This window comes from Euprymna scolopes, chromosome 24 (assembly GCF_053919585.1).
Source record: "Euprymna scolopes isolate OS-2025 chromosome 24, ASM5391958v1, whole genome shotgun sequence".
Classification (NCBI taxonomy): Eukaryota; Metazoa; Mollusca; class Cephalopoda; order Sepiida; family Sepiolidae; genus Euprymna; species Euprymna scolopes.
The window spans coordinates 44,860,804-44,884,523 of NC_136505.1; the positions used below are offsets into that span (position 1 = coordinate 44,860,804).

Sequence of the window (23,720 nt, forward strand, 5' to 3'; positions counted from 1 at the left end):
CTGACATCAAAATTATGACAAAATAAGCAATTATTTCAGCATTTTTCTTTTTTCTTTTTTTTTTTTACAATAGCTAACAAAACAACAAAAAAAAAATGTAACAAATATTCGACTGTTAAAATGTAAAATGTTACCAAAAATATAAATATTGCCAAAAGCAAGATAAGTTACTCTTCTATCTACCTAAATAAGATTTGTTTGTTTTAACTAATTTTTAAGCATTTATTTACTTTGAAACAAAAGTAGTGTTAAGTCTGTTTTCTTAGAATGCTAGCATTTCAGCCCGGCATTGCCTGGGTGTTTGGAGGTGTATGTTGAGTTGAAAAAAAAAAAAAAAAAGTGGTAGTATGAAGGCAGGCTCGAACCCGTACCGCAAAGGAGGAAAAGAATGAGAAAAAAACCTGACGTGTTTGCTGTTACGACCACCACCAAAAGGCAAGGAACTTATATCTAAAACTTCAAGTGTTTAAACCCAAAATTGTCAGGAGTTTGGTAAATTTCTCAAAGGTCAAATTGCTGAACTTTGACCCCTTAACAGCCAAATTTATGGCCGAAAATGGATTATAAAGATTTTCCCAAATCTCATTACCCTGTATATCAAATTTCGAGTCTGTAGACTTAAAATTAACAGTTATTGTGTAGGGAAATGTACACACACAGACACGTTCACTTTTATATATATATATATATATATATATATATATATATATATATATTACATTTATTGGCTAGACTTCTACCAATGTTTCGTTTACTTTTCGATTTTTTGAACAATTATCAGGGGTCCAAATGGTTATAACAAAATAGCCTTTTTGTTTGTTCTAACTCAACAGACTTGACACTATTTATCTTACCTTTGGTAACATTTATTTGTATATTTTTTCACCCCCATCATAAGTCAATCTGGCTCCGTTTTCAAAAACAACTTGATTTCGTTTTGATATTTAAAAAATTTTTTTTTATTTATTATTTTCCAAAACTTTAGGGTGGGGTGGGGGAGAGAAATCGCCATTGGAGATTACCGTCTGTGCAAGGAAAGTTTAAAAAAAATTTTTTAGAGGGGAGGGAGGCATTTTTATTTCATTCTTTCCCTTTGCAAAACTCACTCATATTCTGTAAAGTTAAATAGAAATAACAATTTTCCCCTACAAAACAAACAAACTAAACCAAACTCCATAAATAAATATTTGAAGATATAAAAAACTCGAAGCATAAAATTTTTATCAAAATTACTGGATTCGGCATTAATAACTCAAACATGAAAAAATTTAAATGGCTTAAAATATTTCAATATTGGTATATATAGAAAGAGCTTGATAAGCTAGAAAGAATCTTTTTAAATTTTTAAAATCCAATTAAAATCATGCAAGTTATGGCTATTTTTATGCCTTGCGCATTTGGATATTTTTCCCTCTTTAAGACCATATGTGTTTTGTCACATTTTTTGCACCACTTTTTCAGTAAAAATGCTATATTTTTGTTAAAACACAAGACTAAGCAATGAAATTTACCATATAAGTGTATTTTTGTGCAAGGAATCTGAATTTGCTACTGAAAATCTCCAGAAATGAATAGTTTCCAAATAATCTGTAGTAAATGCACATAAATATGCTGCGATTGCTTAAAAATGCCATGTATTCATTAAAAGAAAAGAAGTTAGAGAACTCAAAGTTGAATTGTAATGCATTTTATGTGCCAAAAACTGAAATCGAAATCTAGGATTGGTTAAAAATGAATATATTGCAATATTTCTTTGATATTATTGTAGATTAATACCTTCTTCTGTTACCCCTCCCTATCTGACCACCTCTCCAAAATATGTGATATTCTACCTTTATAGACAATTGCATGTGAACAACTTTAATAAAAGATAAACAAAAATTATTTTAGAATTTAATGTAAAATGATTTCCCATTTTGAATCATTCGAGTGTTTTAGGGCAGTTACCTCCCCTCCCCCTTTTTCCTATCATAGATAAATCCTGGGTGTTTTTTTGTTTGTTTTTTAAAAGACAATTATGAGTGGTTTTAAGAGGGTCTTTGTGCAATTATAAGAAGGTAGGGAGGTTGCCACTCTGACTTTGAGTTAATGATAGGGCTAAGGAAAATTATGTGTGAACATCCTGAAGACTTGATAGAAACAAAACAAAAACAATTTTATAATTTAGAGTGGGGGTTGGTTTCACATAAATGTAAAATAATTCACCATTTCAAGACGATCCTAGCATTTTAGGACAGTTGACCAATTTATTATTTTTGGGGGAGATTAATCGTGCACTTTTCTTTAAACGTTTTCTATGCTTTTTTAAAATTTTTTTTTTTTAAACGCTTATGAGCTCACAGAGGAAGTTTTAGTGGGGAGCTCTGCCACTTGTACTTAGCGTTATTGTTAAGGCTAAAGGCTTTAGGAGGAGGTTTACCACTCATACCTAGGATTAGACATAGAATTAAGTTTTTTTTTGTTTTTTTTTTTGTTTACGAGGGTGTTTGATACCCATTGTGAAACTTTACAAGAATTATGACAAACAGACAAAAATAAATGTTATTTAAAAAAGTGACATCCCTCTAACAGAAAACATGATGCTTGGAAAAATATCAAATATTTTTGTCCCACCTATTTAAATATAAAATAAGAAACAAGTTTTTTGCTAAAGCTGACAAATTGTTAAAAATTTTGAATTAATGTTATTTTGATTTTTAATTATATTTCATGTCTTTTTCTAGCATTTTTATTTTTTAACTGAGCACCTCCTACGAATATTTAAATATTTATTTTTTTAATTTAATTTTTTTTTTTAATAATCGGGTAGATTAGTTTCCATTTGATAATAATTCACTGAAAACATTTTTTAAAGGACGAAAATTAGAAGTGTGACCGTTTGTACACGTGAACCAAAACAATCGTATTTCACATCTTTGCTTGTTCAAATATTTTAAAATTTAATACTACTACCCAATTTTTTAAATATTTGTATGATTGATAACAAAATAGCTCTAACTAAACATGTAAGAAATTTTTTTACAACCAGATTTTCAAAAAAAGAAAATCGATCCGGAATAAAAATGAACAACAAAAACAAAACGTCTGCTTATTGCTGCTGCTATTACTAATACTACAGAAGTCTTGATTCAAATTCATAACGATTTTTCGGATATTATATTTTTAAATTGCTACGTACACTAGAGAAAACACTGTCCAATCATCTTTTTAATGAATAAACATAGTAAAAAGATTGTTTTATTTAATAGTGAGTGTCCGAAGAAATTTTTTTTCAAAATTTTCCATACATGTCATTTTGAAATCTTTTTTTTTAACAAAACAAAAAAAACGAGTGGTCAAATTAATTTTGGACACTCAAAATTATTAAAAATGACATCTCTTTTAGCTAATTTCCAAATTTCATTAAAAAATTCTTAACAGAAACACAATACAAGTGTTTACACTCAGGGGGAGTCATTAAAAAATTTTACCGAAAATGCTGTTTTATGATGTTCACATTTTTATCACTTTATTTGCTTAAAACTCTAAAAATATATAATGTATGTTATTATTTACTAATTCATTTGAAAGTATATTCATTTCCAAACAAAACAGTGGTATTTTGAAGACTTAAAATGCTTTGGTTTTTAAAATATGACTATTTTAGCAAAAACCCCTTGAAATCTGTGATTATTCAAAGCGTTTTATTGGCCATGTGTATTGCTAGTTTTCTGGTGTGAATCCTGTGTTTAACATCCCACCCACCCCCTGCCCCCAAAAAAGAGAAAATCTAGAGGGGGGGGGAGGTGTTCAAATCCGGTGAGCATGGTCAGTACTCGGTACTTCCTCTTTGTTCTAACCATCTGTTTTGCAGATGACTATCAAGATATGCTCTTACGTCATGATGATAGTGCTCCATCCTGTTGGAAGTGCCATTCTATATTCCTAAACATCTCTTGGGAACGTAGCATAGCGTATTCATATAGCAAGATGAGATAATTTAAAGAGTGTATACATTTTTATTGGGACACCCTGTAGTTCTACCAGATCAGGCTATTTCAAAATACTGGCTTCCTGACCAAAAATCCACCAAACACTGATATTTTTTTTTTTCCTTTCCCTTTGCAAAATTCAATCATTTTCTGCAAAGTCAAAAACAAAAGCATTTTTCTTCTACAAAACAATTAAACCAAGCACGATAAGTAAATATTTGAAGATATAAAGAACTTGAAGAATAAAAGGTTTTCTCCAAATTACTTAATTTGGCTTTAAATAACTTGAATAGAGTTGATATGCCATAAAACAAAGTAACCTAATCAAGAATTATCCTTCCAGCAGTGCACCGAAGAGTGCTCCTATTTACAATGCCTCCCCACGGGACAGAGTTAGACACCAGGGTCGTTTTTTAATGTGGAGAAAAGGAACAAAAAATAAAAATTGTCTTAGTCGTGAAGGATTTCTCCTCCACTAACAGAGAACAAGAAATTGAACTGTAGCATCTGAAGAACAGATACTACACTTTGATCTTCACCCAAAACCGAAGAGTGTTGGTCAAGAGAAAAGCATACAATCTGTTGTTTGTGATAGGCGTCCCGTTTTCTTTTTAGATGTATATTGTATGTATGGATTATTGTTTCAAATTGAATTTTCTTACCTTTCTTCCAGGTAAAAGAAACTTGTTCAGTCAAGAAATTCTGGGATTGGATGGTTTTCAGCGCCAGCGGCTCATGGTTAATGACAGACTTGGAAATTTACGAGGTGATGCTGCTTTGTTTATATTGTATTTGACTATGCAGATGGATGCAAAACATCCATTAGAGAAATTAGTAATGTTTTGAACAAACTATCTAAAGTAAATATATATAATTATTAAAGTTTTAATGAGATTTGTACAAGAGTGCTCAATACCGAAGTGGAGCAAGATATACTGTTTATTTGTTTTAAATAAGGATTTATATGTCACGACACATTCATGAGCACATTTCGGACAACATGCTCATGAATGTGTAGTGACACATAAATACTTATGTAAAAAAAAAAATTAAGTGTATGTATGTGTGTATATATATGTAGATGACAAAAGAGCTATATTCCAAATACCAAGATTTTAATTTTATTATTTATTTCTTTCAACATGTCAAAATTAAAAGATTTTTTTACAACACTCCTTTCATAATGCACAAACAATCAGTAATTATTAGGCCTAGGACAACAGCATATTCTTTTTAATTGTTTTGACTTTCGGATGTCTATCTTATATGCTTTTATATAAAGTGATGTGGTTCTCGGTTGATTAACGGTATCTTTTATATACTCGAGAGCCCGAATAATAAGAATATTCTGTTGTCATAACCCTAGTTATTATTATGTCAGTATTGAAATTTTTTTCCTGTTGACTCATCAGAAAAATTGGAATTTTTTTTTATTTTTTAACTTTAAGAAGAAAATAAAAAGGAAAAAATATATGTGCATAAAAAATAAATGTGAATAATTTGTAAATGTTTCTGAATGGGTGAGATGAATATTAATAATTTGTATTATTTTAACTACTATTCTCATCTTGAATGTTATTCACATAACGTTTCAGCCAATTTGACCAACGACCTTCTTCAGGTGTACTTTGTTGACTTTGGAATCTGCCCGGAATTTCAAATGGAATCCTTTTATCTAATCCATGGAGGTAGCATGCTCTGGTTTCGACAGCCATAACCAGGTAGAAATATTAAATAATTCGCAGTTGTATTCTTTGTACTGCACTGACGATTAAACCTTACACTTCTAGAAGAGTATCACCTACAACTGAATTTTACCTAGGACTTTGTCACTAGATTGGTCCATGCGGATAGAAAGATTCCAGAATGTGACAAGGTACACCTAAAGAAGGTCGCAGCTAAAACGTTGTGCGAATAGCACTCAAGATAAGAACATCTCATTTCCGTCGTCTTTCAGGACACTTCACCACCGAATCTATACGACTTTTCCAGTTCTTGCGATCTCGCAGGTCATGAACACTTTCCGATTCTGTGTCCTGTAGCAGGTTGTTAATGTAGGTCATTCTTCTTCTACCATGGCTTGGATGTCCATCTGTTGGTATCCAGAGGACTAACTTGCTGGCTTCCTCTTCGCTGTGTCTCATGCAGTGACCGGCTACTCACCTCCTTCTCTGCTCAGACAAGAACAGTAGCCCAAATAATCTAGATTCTAGACACTAATTGAGTAATAATATTAAACAAAACTATTTTATTTTCTTCAATGCAAATTTAGTTTCAAATATTTCGTTAACAATAACTTTGGAGGAATTATAAAAAAGTGCCTCTCAGCACTATTCAGAGACAACATATAATTGCATCAAATTTTTATACTTAGCGTTTCTGATTTTTATTATTTTGTTTTCTTTTTAAAATATTAAGCTACAACAATTTGAATTAGACATGCGAAATGATGAAAAGGAAAATAATCATTTTGTCATAATGGTACATACATAAAATAGTCTGTTAAATAATGGTGCATACATAAAATAAGTCTCATATAGAGAGAATAACTTAGTTATAAGGAGGTATGAGTTATTTCCCTTATATATTTTTTAACAAACTTTTTTGATTTTGTCTTGCACTATTTATTTAGATTGGTCATATAAAAAAAAGGTTCATTATTGTAACAAAATTCGAAAATTAAAATATTGAATTTCAAGTAAAACAAATGATATCTACTGAATTGTCATGTCGCAGTAATGAATATATCCAAAAATCACAAAAAAACGATAAATTAAAAAATTAATTATTGATGAAAATAGTTTTCGAAGACAATTAGTGATAATTGAGTTTTGAGAAAAAAAAAAAGAAACCAGAGTTTGAATCGTAACAAAAGGGGAGTAAATGTTTTCTAAAAACTGAGAATATTGGACCAATATTGCAAAACTTAAATTTTTGCTAATTGTCTTCAAAAAAGTGTTTTGATTAATAATTTTCTATCTTATTGCTTTTTTTTGTTGTAATTTTTGGATATTTTCATTACTGCGACATGACAATTAAATAGATACCATTGGTTTCACGTGAAATTCAATATTTCAATTGTTGAATTTTGCTAATAATATTTCAATAATGAAGAAGAACCAAAAAAGTCCATGATGGAATGCCTTTTCACCATTTTACATGTGTGATTCAAATTGCTTTAACTTAGTATTTTGTTTTGCTTCAAAATGAAACATAAAATATAATCCAATAAATTGTTTTCTAATAATAGATTCTCTTAAAGTTAATTTCTTACATCATAATTGATAAAGTTTCGTTCAGAGTTATTAAACTTTTGCTAACGAATAGATAACACGACATGAGTGCAAATTTGCATTTCTGGATCAGTCAGGTCATCCCGGAAACGAAAAGGCAATTTAGAAATGATTGCATGATAAGCTTATGTCTAAAAGATACGCACTCGCCGAAAAAAAAAAAAAAAAGCCGTAGATAGCAGATCACCTTAGATACTCACAAGCATCTCAGTTAAATGCAGCAGTAGCAGCAAAACGTAATCAACTGCAGCTAAACTATTACTACTACTAAGTAGTACATCAGTTAGCTAATTTATTGCCTAACAATAATGCTACAATATTTAGTACATTTATTTCTGTAATTTGATTGGTCCCTGACCCTTTCTTTTTCCTCCTCTGAAATGTCTCTCTCTCACAGATCTGAGGTTGCTAATATCAGTATTGTTTATGAATACATGTGTTAAGAATTGTCTACTCTACTCCCTGCTTCCTTTGTTCCAGCTCATTTGACTCGTTGGTCAAGTGGTCTTCATCAATTTTCTCTTTTAATACCTAATTGTAATATAATTTCCTATTCCAGTATCTTCCTTTCCAAGAACTGTGTGGAGCTCTCTTTCTTCTTACTGACTGTTTTCCTCTTAATCTTGGTCTTCTCAAGACTAAGGTCAGTTGGCATCTCTTGTCTTTGTGACAATCATTTTTTGTTCTTGTTAGCTCGTTAGATCAAGTGGTTTCACTCCTTGCCTGAAGCAATTTCCATTAAAAAAAAAAAAAAAAAAAAAAATTTCATTGTATGAGCACAATCATCAACAGTCAGGCAACATATCAGAACTCTCAATTAGCTAATAGACACCACATGGTCATTTATCAAATAGGTGCGAAAAGCTTTTTAAAATCTGTGATATTGAATAGGCAAGTGAACTCTAGAATATTTAATTTGCTTACAATAAAAACTACTAAAAACAAACTAAATTAGGGTTCGAGAGTCTATATCTGGGAATGTGTTTTCAAATATGCTTAGAATAACAATTGCCACAGCAGCAAAGGATTTCCATTGTGTCCAAAGAGGTGCCATAAAACTTCAATTATTTCAGACGAAGCTGATGACAGCCACCCCAATGTACAGCTGGCGCCAACGAAAACTATTACTATGACTTCCACAACTGTTACTTACAAACTTTTACTGTTGAACTCCAGGTTTTAGATAAACCCTCGTACCAATGTGCCCCGATCACAAAGGTATCGTGCTATGATAAAATAACAAGACAAGTACTTGATGTTTAAGTTCTATGTGTGTGTGATAGCGTCACGTAGCACTGAAGGAGGAACCCCAAATGTCGCTTGGTATCTGGTTATGTCAATTCCTGGCTATTTTTTTTTTTTTATTTTTATTTTTTTTAATATAGCCGGACTTCCGGACTTACTTTCACCCGGATTCCTCTCTGATCTCTCTCAGTGGGCTTCCAAACTGGCAACTGTTTCAAATTGGATATTGTCCTCAACTATCGGAAACCTCATCGGCACTCTCAAAACTGACTGCAAACCAACCCAAAGTACACTAACTCCCATTGTTCGGTATTTTGTCCTAAATCACTGCTACACTTGGATTAACAATCTTATTTCAGCTTCCTTTGTGTACCTTGGTGAACTCTCCATTGTTTTATTTTCTTCTTTTTTTTACATCCTAACATTTGGATGGAGAAGTTGATAGTATCACATATTGCAATACGTAAATAAAATAGCCTAGAACATTTCTCCTTTAATGGAACTATGCACACAACAGCTAAGAAGAACCCCTGAATATTTGAACAATATTTGAACCTGTTTAAATTTAATTTTGTGCTGCTTTCGTTTTCCTATCATATGCCTAACAACAATAATCATAATTATTTCTCCAGAAAAGTTCATCAGCAGAATGAGTGAGGTGGCTGACGCTGAGAAGAAGCAAACAGTTTTTACTGAAGATCTGAAGACAATCGTACACATTGCCCAGAATGATGAAGAGGTTGCATTAATGGAAGCCATGCTTGTGAAGTAAGTATTTTCCGTCATACTTGATTTCTATATTATTTGGATTCTTCAGACTACTATTCTTATCTTGGATGTTATTCTCGCCACATTTTGACCGATGCTAGCTTCGGCTTTTTTAAAGTGTATCTTAGTAAACTAGAGAATTTTTCTGTTGAACTCTGTATTTTGTCTGCAAGGACTTGTACCTTAATGGATAAAGTGCTAGGTTAAAATTCAGTTTCAAGTGGCACTCTTCTGGAGGTTGAAGGTTCAATCTTAAGTGTGGGCAATACTATGAATACAATTGTGAATTACTTCAGACTTCTACCCAATCATGCATGATGGAATGAGAACATGCTATCCACAAGGATTAAAGGTTCAGTTTGAAATTCCGTACAGATTTCCGAGTTCAACAAAAGGATTACGGAGTTCAACAAGATACACCTGAAGAAGGTCAGTGGTTACATCGCCTGAAATCTTGTGTGAATTACACTTGATGAAAACAGTAATCCAAATAATACAATCCTCATCTAAAAAATTCAGAAATATAATCGATTTGTGTTGTGTTTATTTATTGCAGGAGGTTTAATGGTTGTCAGTGCAAATTGTAGAATTGGCAAATCCGATCCAGTGGCCCTTTAGAAGATGGATGCTGTCCTTTCCACTTTCTTGTGGGCCACGATTGAATCTGTCGTTTATCTCGGAAATGGCAGTACAGGGAGATGGCAACCATTTTGCTTCAAAACATATATTTATTAAATATGGATTAAATTTCCTTAACTCTTGAGTCCCTTTGGGTTCCTGGTGCTACCAGATCAGGCTGTCTGAAGATACCGGCTTCCCTCCCGACTTCAACCTGGATGTCTTCAAGTCCAACACAAACAAATTCCTGATGAATCCCCCCCCCCCATGAAATGACACCTTACCAATTCTCCAATACTATTGCTACACTATCCCTTTGAATACTGTACACACAATAACCCTTATACCTGAGTGGCCATTGGCCTTGATAAGTGGTGAACTCCATGTAAAAAAAAAAAAAATCTAAAATGCACCAAACTTTGATCTCATTGTTTTTTTTTCATTTCTCTTTGTAATAACTCAATCATGTTCTGCAAAGTCAAAAAAAAAAAAATCAACCATTTTCCTTTACAGAGCAACCAAACCAAACCAAACCAAACCAAATACCATGAATACATATGTGGATATATAAAGAACTTGAAGCATCCAAACTTTTTCCAAAATTACTGGATTTGGGATGAAATAATTCAAAAATGGTCAATATGACAAATAACAACCTTTCTAACTGATACATCTCCGCACGTGTATCTATACGCACTTTACATGTGCATCATCACTAAAGTATCTGCAACTATTCTTAATCTCACTTTAAATCCCTTCTACATCACATGATGAAAACAAACCAATTAGACTTTTACTCTTATATATGGAGTTAAACTTTGTCAATCATACTTAAATAAACTTACAAACATCTACATTAATACTAAGTAATAAAGATAAAATTAAATTATCCAACCTAATAGCTGCTATTCTGATTTTACCAAACGGTCATAAACATTTTAAGTTTAAATTAATTGGATATAGATGATTGTGCACTAAAAAACTCAAAGAGAAATCAAGTGGTACCTCCAAAAGGGGGATCCCTAATCTCTTCAAACTAATTGAACTAAAATAATTTAAAAAAAATATCTCTATCTCGTCTCTGTGTGAGTTTGAACCCTATAGACTTCACAACGGTTGGACCAATTTTTTTTAAGTTTCATACAAATGTACTTTATGTGTCTGGTAGTGTTCTTAGATAGGTTTTCTATCGGAATATGAGAGGGTGAACATTTATTTATCTTCATTCATTCCTGGGCAATGTCGGGCCTCCCTGCTAGTTTTAAATAAAATCGATTTTTTTTTTTTTAAATTTTTTTTTTAATTTGAATTATTCCATTTTTTAATTGATATTTTATATGGAATTTTTATGGAAAAATGATCAAATAATCCGAATTAAAAAAAATATATCTTTTTTCATTACTTATAATTTTTGTCAGTGTGCAATCATTTATATTGGTTTGAAACTGTTTAAATTAAACTTAAGACGTTGTTTATGACCATTTGGTAAAAGAGAAATAATTTATTAGCAGCCTATGGCCACAAATTCACAGTAGTGGACTCCAGATCAGATAATTCAATATCAATATTGAATGCACAACAGCAAGATGCCATCAACAGACTGCCTCATCTGCAGCAGAAACAAATGTTTTTTTTTTTTTTTTTTCAGGGAAAATTTTATAATTGCAGGGCTCCATGGACAAATTTATCTTTAATTGACCTTTGATAACTAAATATTTTTGTTTACTATCCAAATAGGAAAGTTACAAACCTAACTCGCGTGAATTTTGAATATATGGTAATATGATATCTTCGTTCCGTGATGAGTATGTACATCATAAAGATCTTGTTATTTTTTTTTGTTTTTTTTGTTGTTTTTTTTTTTTCAAATAAGTGTGATTCTAAATATGTATTGAATTTTATGTCAAGACTTGAAAGTATAAACAGTCAAATTTTTTTTTTTATGTCTTTTTTAAACAGCCTTCAAAAAATATGTATTCTATTAAACCTTTTATTGTTTAAACAATTTGACTTTGCTTATTTTATTATTAAAAAAAGGTTGAAAAGACATTTTTCACTCGACAGTAAGCTTTTGGAAGTGAAAAAACGCAATCAACGAAAGATAAGCATTGTATTATTTCTAGTCGTCACTTAGGAAAATCACTTGCAACGTAAAGCTCTGAATTAAAATTTATTAAAATTTGCTGGAATAATTTTTATTTACTGAAAACCATCAAATAATTAAAAAAAAAGATATTTAAAAAATATTATAGTCTTGGCTTTTAAACTGTGTAAATTAAACTTTAAAACCTTGTTTATGACTGGTTAGTACAAAAGAAACAATTTATTGATAGTGGTTTATGATTATGAACTTGGCTGGGATTAATTCAATACTTAATGCGAAAAATATTAGTGTTTATCAAAAATTATGGAAAATCATCTGGTAAAATTTTAATAAATTAATTTACTATTCGGAGTGCGTCTTCATATTAGAAGAGAGGATATAATCTATGACACTGCTGGCTTAATTTGAATCAGTCGGAGTTTGTGAACTGTGAATAATAAATTAATTTGCTTTTTTTTTTTAATTAAAATACTACTTAATTATTTTCTGTAATTTTTGGTAGTATATTCCATTGATAAATAAGTATATATGCAAGTTTTTTTTTATTTATTTATTTTGTACTTCTATATTTTGTATATATCTCAAAAATAAGCACCATGAATTTTACTTTTTTCAAAAAATATATTGAAACGAGCTTGCAATGATAAAACTGCTGATATGATTCTGTATTGCTAATTTGCACCATTAAAGTCACTAATGGATGCCTAGCACTTAGTATCTGCAACTCTCGATTGAGAGTTGTATAATATAGAAGGCTAGAGAATCAAGCTCAGATCTAGTGCTACCAGATCAGACTGTCTGAAGATACTAGTTTTCTGACATAAAATGCAACAAACATTAATTTTTTTTCCCTTTCCCTTTGCAAAACTCAATCATGTTCAAAAACAATTTTCTTATACAGACACAAAGCAAAGCAAACACCATTAAATAAATATTTAAACATATAAAGACCTTGAAGCATAAAGACTTTTACTAAAAATAATAGTTTTGGCGTTAAATAATAGGAATAAGGTAAAACAAAACACCCTAAACCCAGAGGATAGTTCTGATGTCAATTTCATCTTTCTGGTTATTCTAGGAACAGTACTTGTTCCAAGATGTATCGATCCTTCATATTTTTTTTTTTGTACACTTATTTGTACGTCTGTTTGAAGGGAAGTAGTTACTTGCCTCGTCTCTAAAATGTTATAAAAGTTGCTCTTGGTTTTTTGATTAGGAACAAGGTATAGTATCTGTTCTGATGCAGCACTTTGACTATTGTCTTTGATCAATAAAGGAGAAGTCTTTCTAGGCTAAGTCAATTTTTTTTTTTTTTTCTTCCAATCCAGAGTGCCTCTTTTTGGGTAGTTGGATTTTCTCTACATTTAAAACTAACTCTACATTCGTGGGGAAGCAAGTTGTTGTGAAACTCATTTTAACCAGCTAACCTAACTGACCCACAAAAATGCTCTTTACTGATTTTGTTCTTGCTTTCTTACAGATACTGCCAAGAATCCGATGTCCAACGGTTCAGTCAATATGTTTTTGGTCCAGTTGTCTTAAGATTGCTTTACACTTTGAAAAAACCGGACTTAGCAATGGAGCTTTTTCTTGGTCAGGTAATTGAGTTCAACTGTTATTTGGGGGATGTTGCTGTGCCCAACTCCTTTTTCCTTTTACTATATACTAATTCATTTATTTATTTATTTGTATCATAAAAAAGAAAACGAATTGAAGGGAGATAATTTAATGCAATTTTGTATCCCTTTCTTTTCAATGACGTCCAGCAAGTGATATTACTAGATTTGTTCACTCTGGGTCCTGGTTGGCTGCTGGAACTGGGCTGTTTCTTCAGTAAGGGTCCTGGTCGATGCGAGGATATGGTTGCACAGGTTGCTACTTTCTCCGTATTGCTTTTGATAGTGTGTGCAATCTGTTCAGCCTTGGTCTCTCAAGTCGGTGTAACTGGAAAGTAGAGGTCATTTCAAGCCAAAAAAAGAAAAGAGTAACAAGTCAAAACTGGGCTTGTTGTATAAAAAAAAACAATTATTCACCGAAAGTTACAAAACTCTGATCATTCATAAATTTCTAACTCAAGATGCAAATGCTTGAGGACTAGCGGTTTCTATTAGTAAAGTCAGGGCAGTCAACCCTAAATCTGGGAGCTTATCTCTTCAGTGTGAATTCAGTGGCTTGGAGCCGAGGGAGATGAAAGTCTAGGTTTTTTTTTTTTTTCTGACTGGTGTAGATCAGGCAGAGTGTCCTTGAAACTATTTTTGCCTTTCATTATATTGAGAATAAGGTGGGTTTGATCCCCACCCCCCTCCTGATCAACAGAATTTTTTTCACAATTCTCTGTAAATCAATCTCAAGCATTTTTTTTTTTATGTAATTCTCAAACTGTGAAAAAATTTTTTTTTCTTCTTTCTCAAATCTGTATCTCTGATCGCCACTCTCAACAGGAGCGTCCCATTGCCTTCACCCTCCATTAGGTCTCTACCTTTCACCATCACCCCAAATGGGAGGGTCTCTCCTTCTGTTGAGCGTCATTTGCATAATCAACAGTTTTCCCAAATGCCATTTTATATAAGTAAAAAAATAAGTAAATCAGTTATCTTTTGGATAACCCAGTTTCTCTCTCCAAGTCTCAGACAACAATTAATGGCCACTTGAATTAGTTAGTTTTGTTTTTCCTATCCAAAGAAACTCTTAAAACTGACCTGTATTTTGGGTGACCCCCCCCCCCAACAAATTTGCAGAAATAGGTTGTTTTTCTTAACAAAAATGGCATTAAGATGGAAATTGTCAAATTGCCAAAAGGCACCATTTTTTTGGAGACATTTTCTAATCCAAGATGCTAGCTTTTTCAGCTAGCATGTTTTTAATAACTGTTGGGTGTCATCTAAATTATCAGGAAATAAAACAGATTTCTTTATCAATTCATAAATTGTGTGTGTATTAAATCAATATCATAACCTTTTTAACCATTCTTTCTTTTCATCATCATCATCATTGTCACATCCAACAACACAGTTCAGTTCAAGAAAGAGAACTTGTAGGAAAAACCGTAACTTACCTGACTAGTGTGTGGGTGTGTTTGTGCTTAGTATGGTTTCGTCACTTGACAAAAAAAAATGTCAATTCACAACTACCTTTGTGCATAATGATCACGTGTGAATAACACAGACTCTCGCAAATGAGACTATACTAGGTGGATAAAAGGAGCCCTGGGGGGGAACGGGAAGTGGAGTTAGAAGAAGCCCTACTACGGAGGTGAACATGTGCAGCAAATAGTTTAATTCAATGAGAAAAACTGTAGGGGGAAAAGATCACACAACTTTATTGAAAGTGACTTTCAAACTGGGGAACTTTTTATTTATTTATTTGCGGACTGTTATCCTCATCTTCATAGTTTTTGTTGTTTCACCATGTTTTGGCCAATTCATCCTCTGGCCTTCTTCAGGTGGTTAACAACACCTATAAAGATGAGGATAACAGTCCACAAATAAATATACAAATTACTCATCTCAAAGGATTCCAATAAAAATGATATATAATAGAGAACTCTTCTCATAAGGTATAAGAATTTCGTTTATCATCGTGTTAATTTCAGTGTTTGATATCTATATAAATAAAACAGTAGATCTGTGTGTAAATATTTAACCGATAAACTCTTAAACTACTGGTCACCTAATATTGAAATTAACAAAAAATAATAATCATAACACCCAGGATCCTTTATAATAAGTAAAATCTTTGGATAGATGAATAACATAAAGACATATATATATATATATATATATATATATATATATATATATATATATAATAGAGAGACATAGAGGAAAAGAGATAGATAGATATAGAGAGAGAGAGAGGGGGGCAGTATGCCTCTAAAAGAGAACAAGAAAGACGGGGTTGTTTGTGATAGAGAAGACGTTTTGTCATTTTTGACATATTATCTTTTCAGCCAAACGAATATATTTATGGTTATTTTATGACCGGGCAAGCCCCTCCTTTAATAAGTGTTCATATTTTTATATCTTTTTACGAAAGTTGCAGATCAGCCGAAAGCTTTTGAAATAAAATCGGGCAATTTATAACGCGAACCCAACGTAAATGGTGTTTGCAAGTTAGTCTGATGCTGTTTTTAGCTTTGCTTTTATTTATTTATTTATTTAAAAAAAATTTTTTTTTATGTATTGACGGGTCACTGCGTATCAAGGCCTAATGGCCACTCGAGGATAAGAATTAATGAGTTTGGATTATGAGACAACACCTTGAGGATTAGTGATGAGGTTACAACTAGCTAGAATTTGATTATTTAAGAGGATGGCTCAAGAAGAATTTGTTAACATTGAACTTTAAAATAGCCATATTTTAGTCAGCTAGTAAGCAGTCTCGTCATGTGTTCTACAGACGGATAGTTCTTGGAAAGAAACTTTGCTCATGAAAGCTGTGTTTGTTAGAGAATTGTGTCAAGAAGGAAGTCTTTTCTGGAACAATAGAATAATCTAACCATTTTTCCAACCTCATTAGCAACAGATTTGATGTAGGTCTTCTATTTTAGACCTGGATTGAAAGGTAGCCCAAGGAACTTATGAGATCACTGAATCTATTGTCTTGTCAATTTCCTCAGCAAAAATAGCCTATTCAGTGACAGGCAATATGGTTTTTGTCCTACAACAGATGATGTGCTGATTGTAATATCACACAAGACCAGTGAATCTATTGATGAAGGGGCTCGTTTCTAGAGCAATAGTGTTGACATATCAAAGGACTTTGATAAGATTTGGCATAAAGGTTTTCTTCACAAAATTACTAGCTATGGAATATCTGGAATTCCTAAAATTACACATGTCCAACTTTTCCTTTGAACACCGCAAGTTATGATCTTCTACAATCTTTTACAAGATTCAGAAAAATATCTACTTTTAAACAATTCTATTTATATTTATAAAATAGTATTGCTGACCAGCTCATTGAGCAGAATGGTAAGTGTTTGCGCATGGGTTGGGAGACCAGGGTTCAACCCCTGATCAAGTCACACCAAAAACTTGAAAAAAAAAATTAGACTTGATGCCAATTTGCTAAATATTCAGTATTATAAGAGCAGGATCAAGGTTAAGTAGACTAATCCTGGAAAGGAATGGTGTCCTCTCCTATTCCTTAGTGTAATAGCTAATTAAAAAGGGAGCCTTTAGGTTGCCCTTGACTATAGTTTTCTTTAACTTAAGAATTACCATTTATCAAGGCCTGAAGGCCACTCAAGGATAAGGGTTAATGAATGTAAGGTGGTAGTGTAGTAATTGCTAATGGTGTAAATTGGATAAAGTTTGATTATTTATGAGGAAGGTTCAACAAGAATTTGTTTACATTGAATTTGAAGGTATCATGTTGTATTCAACTGGGAAGCAGGCCAGCGAAACAGTGTTCCACAGATGGATAGTTCTGGGAGTCAACAACTTATTGCTGCATCTCTCATAAATTGACCGTCGTTATTCTAAGATATAACATTACTAATTATCCCCCAAATTTTGCCGTGTATTCTCCAAAGTTTACTTTACTAAAATTACATATTTCGGAACACATGGCACAATGGGATAAAGTTAAGTAGTAATCTTTTGGAGGTGGAAGGGTCAATTCCCACTACAGGCGATACTAATCTAATATATAAAAGGCAAAATGTGTGTGTGTGTTTGTATGTCTTGCAAAAACTTTCCACACGCGATGGATCCTCACAAGATCAGTATCGTTTTCAAGCTTGATCCTTCAGATGCCATTTCTCGAAAAATTGGCCCAAAACATTCATTCTTTCACCCTCAACCGGGCAGTTTTGTACCAGGAGGGGGTTGATTTTTTTTTTTGCCGACATTTTAGCAAGTCATCGTCACCGTTGGATTGACTTTGTTTAATTTCGACGCTCTTTATTTGTTTTTGTTTTTTTTGGTTTTTTTTCTCCATGTTACAGATTTGAGCCTACCTACTATTTTTTTTTTTTTTTTTTTTATAAAACCTCTGTCCATCCGAGCTGCCTAATTTTGTTTTGACTTAAGGGTGTTAGTGGTTTTCTAGCACGGTAGAGAGAGCCTACTTCTGGCAGTTCTTGCATCTCACCTGACCTCCATCTATCTTGACGCTGTCCTGCTGCTGGATCAAGCTAGTTGGAACAAAAGAATAAGGGTGGCTGCACTGTAAATGAACTCCCAGTATGTGTCGTCGATCATTCCTAAGATGATCAGATGAAATTCGTCATGCCGGCAGACAAACATTTTATTGTATAAACAACATGCGATGCTTTTAAAGGAATTTGTTACTAAAAGTTTCATTGTGTGATAGGATTACTTTATTAAAACCTAATTTATGCTTACAGTATCATGGCCAACTTGAAAATGCAAGATTTTATGTTGAAAGAAATGTTATGTTTTGATAATGATCGGCCGTTAATACAAACGCGTATTAATAATGTCAAACATATTGAACAAACAAATGTAAGGTTATAGTCAGCTAACATACTTCCTATCTTCCCGGTGTAGCGCTATCGGAACCGGTGAAAAGACAAATCAATTCCTTTACTCTTATTTTTAATTATTATTGTGTACTTTTCAATAATGTCCTTTTCTTCGATTTTATTTCAGTAAATTGCTCCGCAATAGAAATACTGAAGAACAATAAACATAGAGGAACTGATTTATCATGTCACCGCTTCCGGTAGCTAGCGCCATGCCGGAAGTTAGGAGCATGTTAACTGACTATAACCAAATGTATTTTATTGATACCTAATTTAACCATTTAAAAATTTTTTTTTCAGACAAACACGGTATTAAAATGCCAAACATATTGAACAAACAAATGTTAGACTATAGTCAGCTATTACATTAATTTGGAATTATTTTTGAGATGAGTACATTTGTATAATTTAATAAATAAATAAATTATTTTTGAGATGAGTACATTTGTATAATTTAATAAATAAATAAATAAATTATTTTTGAGATGAGTACATTTGTATAATTTAATAAATAAATAAATTATTTTTGAGATGAGTACATTTGTATAATTTAATAAATAAATAAATTATTTTTGAGATGAGTACATTTGTATAATTTAATAAATAAATAAATAAATTATTTTTGAGATGAGTACATTTGTATAATTTAATAAATAAATAAATAAATTATTTTTGAGATGAGTACATTTGTATAATTTAATAAATAAATAAATAAATTATTTTTGAGATGAGTACATTTGTATAATTTAATAAATAAATAAATAAATTATTTTTGAGATGAGTACATTTGTATAATTTAATAAATAAATAAATAAATTATTTTTGAGATGAGTACATTTGTATAATTTAATAAATAAATAAATTATTTTTGAGATGAGTACATTTGTATAATTTAATAAATAAATAAATAAATTATTTTTGAGATGAGTACATTTGTATAATTTAATAAATAAATAAATTATTTTTGAGATGAGTACATTTGTATAATTTAATAAATAAATAAATTATTTTTGAGATGAGTACATTTGTATAATTTAATAAATAAATAAATTATTTTTGAGATGAGTACATTTGTATAATTTAATAAATAAATAAATAAATTATTTTTGAGATGAGTACATTTGTATAATTTAATAAATAAATAAATAAATTATTTTTGAGATGAGTACATTTGTATAATTTAATAAATAAATAAATTATTTTTGAGATGAGTACATTTGTATAATTTAATAAATAAATAAATTATTTTTGAGATGAGTACATTTGTATAATTTAATAAATAAATAAATTATTTTTGAGATGAGTACATTTGTATAATTTAATAAATAAATAAATAAATTATTTTTGAGATGAGTACATTTGTATAATTTAATAAATAAATAAATTATTTTTGAGATGAGTACATTTGTATAATTATACTACTAGAAGATGAGAATAATAGTCCAAATAATTAACAAAGACCAAAAAATCTAACCTTGATTGCCCCTTGGGGGTTCGTGGTGCAGTGGATAGAGATGCTGAATATTTATGATTTCAAGTGTGGTTTCAATCCCACCCAAAGCCGGTCAGAGGATAATGTGATCAAACCATGGTAAGATAGCAACAACTACTGAAAGCAGTAATTGCTGTGGATGTAGTTGGGGGATTCGACATTCCTATCCCGTTGTGGTTAACCTGACGAAAGCCAGAGGAATAGTTGGCTGAAACGTTGTAAAAACAACTTGAAGATAGGGATAATAGTTCAAATAATTAAATAAAATAAATTATAGTCAGCTAACGTACTTCTTAACTTCCGGTGTAGCACTACCGGAAGCGGTGAAAAGGCAAATTCGTTCCATCACTCTTATTATTAATTATTATTGTGTACTTTTCAGTAATGTCCTTTTCTTCTATTTTATTTCAGTAAATTACTTTGCAATAGAAATACTGCAGAACAATAAACGTGAAGGAACTGATTTGCCTTGTCACTGTTTCCGGTAGCAAGGCAAATGATTATAATCAGATATTGTATTTTATTGATATCTAATTTAACCATTTTAATTTTTTTTTTTTTCAGTCTACCAAAACCATCTTTGATCAAATGACTAGTTACACAATCATCTTGGACATGCTGTATGAGTTAAAAAGATATGACGATGTTATGGCTGTGTACAAAGAAATTAACGAGAGAGCATTAAACGGTTATGCCTATCCTGGTGATTGTACAACCATCATAATGGCTACGCTCTTCATTCTTGTAAGTTGAGTGATTTTACATCCATTTATTAGAAGTGAGAAAATATTTTAGCAATAAGACAAGAAATTTTGAACGTTTCATGTAATAGTGTCAGAACATTGCATGTGTTAATTATTGTTAAATAGTATTTATTGAAATATTTTTTATTCAAAATTTATTTAAATATTATCTAAAATTTATTTAAATATTATTCAAAATTTATTTGAATATTATTCAAAATTTATTTAAATATTATTCAAAATTTATTTAAATATTATTTAAAATTTATTTAAATATTATTTAAAATTTATTTAAAAATTTATTAAACATTTATAATTGTTTAACAGTTATTTAAATATTTTTAATTAAAATATTATATAAAACATTTTACATTTATTTAATTATTTATTAAATATTTATTTATTTAATTATTTATTAAATATTTATTTATTTAATTATTTATTCAATATTTATTTAATTATTTATTAAATATTTATTATTAAATTTTTAAGTATTATTTATTAAACATTGAATTATTTATTAAACATTTTTTAAATTATTTATTAAACATTGAATTATTTATTGAACATTTAGTTAATTATTGTTAAACGTTTAGTTAATTGTTATTTAATAAACATTTATTTAATTATTTATTAAATATTTATATATTATTTATTAAACATTTAGTTAATTATTAAACGTTTATTTAATTAATAAACATTTATTTAATTTAAGCAATGTAAAGTCACACACTTTAGAAAACGTTTTTATTATTTAAATTTATTTAATTATTATTTAATAAACATTTATTTAATTATTATTTAATACACATTTATTTAATTATTATTTAATACACATTTATTTAATTATTATTTAATACACATTTATTTAATTATTATTTAATACACATTTATTTAATTATTATTTAATACACATTTATTTATTATTTAATACACATTTATTTATTATTTAATACACATTTATTTAATTATTATTTAATAAACATTATTTAATTATTTATAAAATATTTATTTATTATTTGTTAAATGTTTAATTATTTAACATTTATTCAATATGATTTATTTAAAACATTTATTTAAATATTATTTATTAAAATATTGTTTATTTAAATATATATTTAACATTTATTTAATTATTTTTATTCAACATTTATTTAAATATTTTTTAAACATTTAAATATTTTTTTATTAAACAGATTTTTAAATATTTTTTATTAAACATTTATTTAAAAAATGTAAAATGCACCAAACAATGATTTCTTTTTTTTTCTTTCTCTTTGCAAACCTCAAACATGTTCTGCAAAGTCAAAATCAAGAATTTTGTCTTGACAAAACAACCAAACCAAACACCATGAATAAATATTTGAAGATATAAACAACTTGACGCATTAAAACGTTTTCCGAAATTTCTGGATTCAGCATTAAATAATCCCAAAAGGGTTGATATGCTGTAAAACAAAACAGCTAAACCATATTTAGTGTGTGTTTGTCTTTACTCTAGAGTTTACTCACAAAAAAATAAACTAACAGAAAATTAGACGTAGAATAAACTTTATGCTGGTAGATAAAACTTACTGAGACTTGCTTTTTCAAGATATATGAAAAGTAGTGTTTGTTTAAGAAATATTTCAAGATATATGAAAAATAGTGTTCGTTCATTTAAAAAATATTTCAAGATATATGCAAAATATTTTTTGTTTGATTAAAGATCTCTTCATCAGTTAATCGTATGTTGGTGAAAATTCAAGATGTTGGAATTTCTCACAGAATCATAAAAATCCTTGAAACTGGAAAAATAAAAATTAAATTGAAATAAACCAGAAAGAATGGCGATTAATTAACTAAATCTAAATATTTTTTTTTTTTTTTTTTACATACGCATCACCACTTATCAAGGCCAAGAGGCCACTTGAGGATAAGGGTTAAAGAGTTTACAGTAGTCAATTGGACAATATAGTAATCGTTAGTAATGGAAATTCGGTAAATTTGTTAACTTATATGGAACAGCTCATCAAAAACTTATTTACATAAGACTTGAAGACAACCATATTGTAGTCAGCTGGAAAGCAGGAAAACGGAAGACAATTCCATAGGCGTGCAGTTCTAAGAAAGAAGCTTTGCTCATGGAATCTACGTTTAAGTTTAGGCACAGATAAAGAGTAGGGGAAATTATTGATAGCGTTTTCTGCTAGATGGGTGTTTCTTGTGAAAGTTTGGCGAGGGGAAACCATAGATTGAAGCTCAGTCGAGCACTTGTGATGAAAATAATGATAAAGCAAACTCGCAACAGCTCTTCTGTGAGAAAGAGGTTGCAGGGAAGAGAAAATCTTTGTACTTCTGCATGTTAGTGACATGAGGCGAATATGTTTATTTTAGTTTCAAGAACAGCCGGTAGAGGGTGTTTGTCAATAGGATCGATAACTCCTACTTTTATTTTTATACAATCTTACTGTGAAGAAAAAGAAAAGAACAATCTTTCTGTACAAAAGATATATTAATGTTTCATGTTTTTAAAAATTCTGTTTTGCTATATTGACAAACTAAAATTATCTATAATAAAATGGTATTTTGCTACATTGGCAAACAAATTATATTTTGATATGTTTATACAATCTTATTGTGAAAAAAAAAGTATTCTTAAACCTCTGTAAATGTTTCATATTTTTTAAATTATATTTTTATACATTTTTATGCTGTAAAAAAAAAAAAATAATAATTCTAAAACAATTTATAAATGTTTCATGTTTTTTTACATATTTATTTTTTTATTTTTAGTTATAAATCACCCGTGAAAAGAAATACAATTAAAACTTTAAAATTATATTTGGATATATTTTTTATACATTTTTTTTATATATTTTATTTATATATTTTTGCATTCTCGGAAACACTTTATATTTGAAGTTCACAGAACGGCCGATAGAGGGCAATCAAAGAACAGGGGTCGATTACTCATCTCAGATGCCTCATGTCATTGACATGCAATATATCTATTG

The 23,720-nt window shown here is 30.1% G+C and overlaps 1 protein-coding gene across 2 annotated transcripts in view; it reads left to right on the forward strand.

The window, feature by feature from the left end:
• Positions 1-23,720, forward strand: part of LOC145246687 (pentatricopeptide repeat-containing protein 2, mitochondrial-like) — a 44,824-nt gene that overhangs the window by 8,683 nt on the left and 12,421 nt on the right. The window contains exons 2-6 of one of the 2 annotated variants that reach the window (XM_080108412.1): positions 4,645-4,737; positions 7,824-7,907; positions 9,142-9,277; positions 13,480-13,597; positions 20,546-20,725. In XM_080108412.1, the coding sequence (XP_079964538.1) occupies positions 9,159-9,277; positions 13,480-13,597; positions 20,546-20,725 (417 nt within the window). In that variant the 5' untranslated portion in view covers positions 4,645-4,737; positions 7,824-7,907; positions 9,142-9,158. The remainder of the gene's footprint in view (positions 1-4,644; positions 4,738-7,823; positions 7,908-9,141; positions 9,278-13,479; positions 13,598-20,545; positions 20,726-23,720) is intronic. The other variant, XM_080108411.1, reaches the window with a different exon arrangement.